This window comes from Morone saxatilis, unplaced genomic scaffold (assembly GCF_004916995.1).
Source record: "Morone saxatilis isolate NCDOM2014 unplaced genomic scaffold, NCSU_SB_2.0 Contig20, whole genome shotgun sequence".
Taxonomy (NCBI): Eukaryota; Metazoa; Chordata; class Actinopteri; family Moronidae; genus Morone; species Morone saxatilis.
The window spans coordinates 11,318,526-11,322,587 of record NW_023339763.1 but is presented as its reverse complement, the minus strand read 5'-3'; the positions used below and the strand labels follow the sequence as shown (position 1 = coordinate 11,322,587).

The window sequence follows — 4,062 nt, the reverse complement described above, 5'->3', positions numbered from 1 at the left end:
GGGGGGGGGGGGGAGAGAATGTACAGAAAGTACTTAACATATCTTTTAAGGCAAGAGGCATTGGTTTGTTTTGCTGAATAAATCTAACATATGCATTAATTTCCATTTCTGATGATCCTCTCTCTCTCTCTCTCACACACACGCACGGTGAGGGTTACATGGTGTGGTAAAGGGTACTAGCAGTTCTTTTCTTAAGCCTCCTCAGGGGATGAGTCCTTCCGTATTGCTGCCTTGTTGTCATAAGTGTCAGCCCAGGAAGATGCAGAGACTCTTGGTCAGAGTAGGGGAGTTGTGCTGCTTGCGGATTCGGATTTGACGGTGGAGATGGCGGAGGTGTTGAAGGTTCTCCTGCTTCAGTGAGACTCTCTGCACCAATCCCGAAGTCCTCTGGCTGCTGGGTGTCTGAGGAAGGAGAGTTGTGGACCCGCTGCTTCTTGGACTCATCGCTAACTGCATGGATCGGAGGTTCTGCTGAGGACGGCGCTACAGACGAGCGGCTGAGCTCCCATTCACTCAGGTCATTGGCGAGCAGCTCCAGACAGCCCAGTTTGGCCAGAGAGGCTGAGCGCTTCAGCAGGGATGGAGGGGTCAGTCCTGCCTGGCGAATCCTGGCTTCCACCTCTCTGACCCTCCTATTGACACCGCTAACTCGCTTTTGGGTGGCGGTAGCACTGAGGCCAAAAACCTGGTCCACACACCTGGTCCTGCAGGCTCCGCCCATGCTCACCTGCTGCAGGAAGGCACCCAGCTCGCACAAAGTCTCCCATGTCTCCCTCATGATAATGTCACTATGGGGTACCGCTGTGGAGCAGTCCCAGTCTGTGCATGACTCAAGCTCTGTCACGCCCTCTAAACACAGGAAGTTCACAGAGGCAAAGGGAGAATGGGAGGAGCGGTGGAAAGGAGAAGAGGTAGAGAGCAATCTAATATCAGCAGGCTGGAGTTTGTGTCCTTTAGTGCTTCTATCATTATTTGCCCCCATCTCAACTACATCACCACTCTCTCTTTCAACTGGTCCAACCCTCTCATTCTCCTCCTCCAGCTCTTCCTGCACGCTGCTAACTGACTGCGAGCTAACTGATGCATCCTGGGGATTAGACATGGTCGCAGGATGTACACTGGGTGGACGGCGCTGAGAACAAGAGGAGCTGCTTGATAGGGACGGTGGAGATGAGGAGAGTACCGGAGTCTCGTGCTCCTGTTTCATTCTTTGCTCAAGCTGTCGTGTGACACGCCGCACAGATCCCCTCGTCCAATCGTTGTAGAGACGAGCAGAAGTGGTCTCCTCCTCTTCATTGTTTTTCACTTCCTCTTTAACATTCTCAGCTTCCTTCTGTGATGAAACATCTCCATCCTCTATTTCCTGCCTCGACTTCCTTGCTTCCTGGTCCTGGGGGCCCTGAGGCTCTGGTTGGCTAAGAGGGTCACGATGTGAAACCTCTATGTGTACGGCATCCTTCAGTCCTGTGACCTGCACAGGGATGATCATTTCCTACAAAGAAAACGGACATCATGTAAATGATAATTCAGTCTGAATGCCAAATAAAAATTTAAGTATAAAATCATTCAGAATACATTCATGTAAAACTAATTCAGATGTGACAGATACTCTGCATGGAGCATCTTCCTATATACCATCAGGTGGCGCCCTTGGACTCAGCTAAACTAGACTGAATTTAACTGCTGTGGGTTCAACACACTTCCTTACTTACAAAAAAGATTGTAAAATTGAACACCCAAAATAAACACCCAAATCAAGACCTCCATCTGAGTATGAGGAGAGCTGCACTGAAGAAAGTCTACGTGACCCAAAGCTTATTCAATACTTTGGGTGTTTGCAGTTTGAGTAAATGTGCAGTAATTCTGGACAGTTCTGTTACAAGCAGTAGCCTCACCTTTCTTTTCTCCTCCTCCTTCCCCTCACTAGTGGAGACCTCTTGAGGCAGTGGTTGCTGTTCCTTGCCACAACTCTTCAGCTGGCAGCTTTTACCATCTTGACTCATTCCCTTGAATTTTTCCCTGGCACTAAAGAAATTAATGTGATCCGCACTGTGGCCGAACAACACCTCGTTGTCTTGTGAAATGGCACTGGGGTAGCTGATAGAGTCAGTAGTGGAGGGAGGATGGGTCGCTAAATCGTCTAAAGACAAGCCACACATCTGTTGGTCACAGTCTGTTTTTTTGACAGGCACTGGTGCAGCCAGACACTGGGGTCCTTGTGTTTGGGTTGTCATGGGCTCAGGCACCGACACTAGCATCGGTTTTATCACAGGCAGAGAACAGGACAACGACTGTGGTTTGATAACCTCATCCACGCAGGCTGGAGTTGGGGACGGAGCGGGGGAGAGGGGCAGGTGGTGACAGGATGGAGGTGGGTGAGGCTGGCCCACTAAAACACTCTGTGCAACAGTCACGATGTCTGTCTTTTGAAGCTCAGGCACCACCGTGGCAGCCCATGGCTGGGAGAGAGGAGGTGATGAGGGATGTTCCTCAGAGTCACATAAGCCGTTGGACAATGGGGGAGATAATTGAGAAACTGAGTCAGCGGTCAGCTCGGGACATGGGGAGTCCAACTGGTTGATCTGAACTACCGCAGAATGAGAAGGGGCCACGAGACTTCTAGCTTCGGCATCGGCTGATAGAGCTGCCACCCTCTCGGAGGAAGAAGAGCTGAATTGATTGGACTGGATGCCAGTATCAGGCTGGCTAGTGGAGTGTGTCGGTTTGCCAGTGCTGGCTGAAGTTCCCCGTGATTGCAGCAGTTCTTTCACAGAGGGACTAGGTGTGCTGCTGGCCTGGTTGTGGGGGTCGGAGTGACCCAGGCTGTGCGGTTGGACGAAAGATTTAGACAGTGGCTCATGGTTGTCAGACAGGTCGCTGTCAGAGTGAGAACGCCACAGTTTGTTGTGCCTCTGCTTGCTGTAGGAGAGGATGATAAACAGGGTGAGAATAAACATGGAACAAGAAAAATAACTCAGTCTCAGTAGTCTTTTCATGTTACTCCTCTTTATGCAAACATACATAAATAAAAATCCACTTTATCATTTTATAAGGTTATTATGCTATTGTATTGTGTCACAGATAAATATGATGCTGAAATGAAATGAAACTTTCATGCATTAATCAATAATGTTTTATTAACAATGTGTAATGTGAAAGGGGTTGTCTGTAGTGGCAAACCCACAGAGACTTATCAACTGTCTCTGCAGTTACACTTATCTCTACACAAGGGCGTCATGAAGGCCAAAATTCTAGGTGTAATTGGGGGGCCTTTCCCAGAAAACCAAGAAAATAATGATGCAACTTTTTCCAATATGGACTTTTTATATTATACTGCATGAAAAGCTTCTTCAGTTCAAATTCAAAAAACATTTTGTAGTTTAAGAGTTAGGATGCAATAACTGTACATACAATCACACAACACATTTTCTGTAAATAAGGGTGGTAAAGCGATTTAGCTGTGTGCAGCTTTCTGTTTCATCCTGTTGGATTAGCCATACAGTCCATGCAGTGTTGACGTCATGCTACGCACACAAATGTGTGTTTATGTAGATACCTGGCCAGCAGTATGCCCTGATACTCCTCCAGTTGTCTCATAAAAGAGGGGTTTGGTTTGGTCACAGCTCGACGCTCCTTGACGTAATCAAAGGCCTTTTTCAAATCCCAGCCGTGCTCCTTCATGGCGTATGCGATCACTGTGGCGGCAGAACGACTTATACCCATTTTACAGTGCACCAGGCACTTGGATCCAGCTTTCCTGAAGTTGATATATCAAGCATACATATTTGTCATTTGTATCACTATCAACTGATCTGATAGAGTTGAGTTTTTCAAAAGCAGCTAACTCCTAAAAAATGACATGAGAAAAATAGACAACATGCAGTCATCTGAAACTCACTTGGCTCTAGATATGAACTTGTAGGTGTCATTCCAATAAGCAAGCAGGTCAGTGGCCTCTTCATCGTAAACACGGATGTTGTGGTACTCAAACACTCCAGGAAAGAAATTATCAATCTCCCTCGTTACATTCAGGATGTACTGAACCCTGGGGGAGAATGAAAG

General features: G+C 47.5%; 1 protein-coding gene across 2 annotated transcripts in view; it reads right to left on the bottom strand.

The window, feature by feature from the left end:
• Positions 1 to 6: 6 nt before the first annotated feature.
• Positions 7 to 4,062, bottom strand: part of ssh2b (slingshot protein phosphatase 2b) — a 17,061-nt gene continuing 13,005 nt past the window's right edge. For both annotated transcript variants that reach the window (XM_035666975.1, XM_035666974.1), the window contains 4 exons: positions 3,899 to 4,045; positions 3,557 to 3,757; positions 1,896 to 2,919; positions 7 to 1,492 (listed from right to left, as the gene is read on the bottom strand). In XM_035666975.1, the coding sequence (XP_035522868.1) occupies positions 155 to 1,492; positions 1,896 to 2,919; positions 3,557 to 3,757; positions 3,899 to 4,045 (2,710 nt within the window). In that variant the 3' untranslated portion in view covers positions 7 to 154. The remainder of the gene's footprint in view (positions 1,493 to 1,895; positions 2,920 to 3,556; positions 3,758 to 3,898; positions 4,046 to 4,062) is intronic.